Source organism: Pygoscelis adeliae, unplaced genomic scaffold, assembly GCF_000699105.1.
Source record: "Pygoscelis adeliae isolate BGI_AS28 unplaced genomic scaffold, ASM69910v1 Scaffold438, whole genome shotgun sequence".
In the NCBI taxonomy this organism is placed as follows: domain Eukaryota; kingdom Metazoa; phylum Chordata; class Aves; order Sphenisciformes; family Spheniscidae; genus Pygoscelis; species Pygoscelis adeliae.
The window spans coordinates 79,152-79,706 of NW_008825313.1; the positions used below are offsets into that span (position 1 = coordinate 79,152).

At 57.5% G+C, this 555-nt stretch overlaps 1 protein-coding gene across 1 annotated transcript in view; it reads left to right on the forward strand.

Annotated features, from left to right (window-relative positions):
- LOC103922174 (dedicator of cytokinesis protein 2-like) overlaps nucleotides 1-555 on the forward strand; it is an 82,499-nt gene that overhangs the window by 69,288 nt on the left and 12,656 nt on the right. Inside the window, exon 24 of the mRNA XM_009330263.1 lies at nucleotides 133-211. Within this exon, the coding sequence (XP_009328538.1) occupies nucleotides 133-211 (79 nt within the window). The remainder of the gene's footprint in view (nucleotides 1-132; nucleotides 212-555) is intronic.

Consider the following 555-nt stretch of genomic DNA (forward strand, 5'->3'; position numbering starts at 1 on the left):
CAGCCTTGCCTCTGCATCTCTGGGAGCCACCAGCCCGGCTCTCCCCTTGCTGCCGTTCAGCCCTGCCTGCGGGCGGTGGGCAGGCAGCACGGCTGCCCTCCGCTCAGTGCCCCGTGGCCGCTCACCCCACAGGGAGTTCCTGCGTGCCATCAACCAGTTTGCTGCGACCTTGACGGAGATGTTCCTGAGCAACAGCAGCTTCGAGCTGCAGGTGAGCGGGCACTGCCCTGGCCCTGGGCTGCCTGTACCCTGTGGGGGCTGGGGATGGGACCCAGCCTGGCACTTGGTGCTGCCTGCCCTCCCAGCCCCCTGTGCCACCCAGCCTGGCATTCGTCCCCGTGTGTTATGGTTTAACCCAGCAGGCAGCTAAACACCACACAGCCGTTCACTCACTCCCCCCCACCAGTGGGATGAGGGAGAGAATCCGGGGGGAAAAAAAAAAAAGTAAAATTCATGGGTTGAGATAAAGACAGTTTAATAGGACAGAAAAGGAAGGGAAAATAATAATAATGATAAAAGAATATACAAAATAAGTGATGCACAATGCAATTGTTC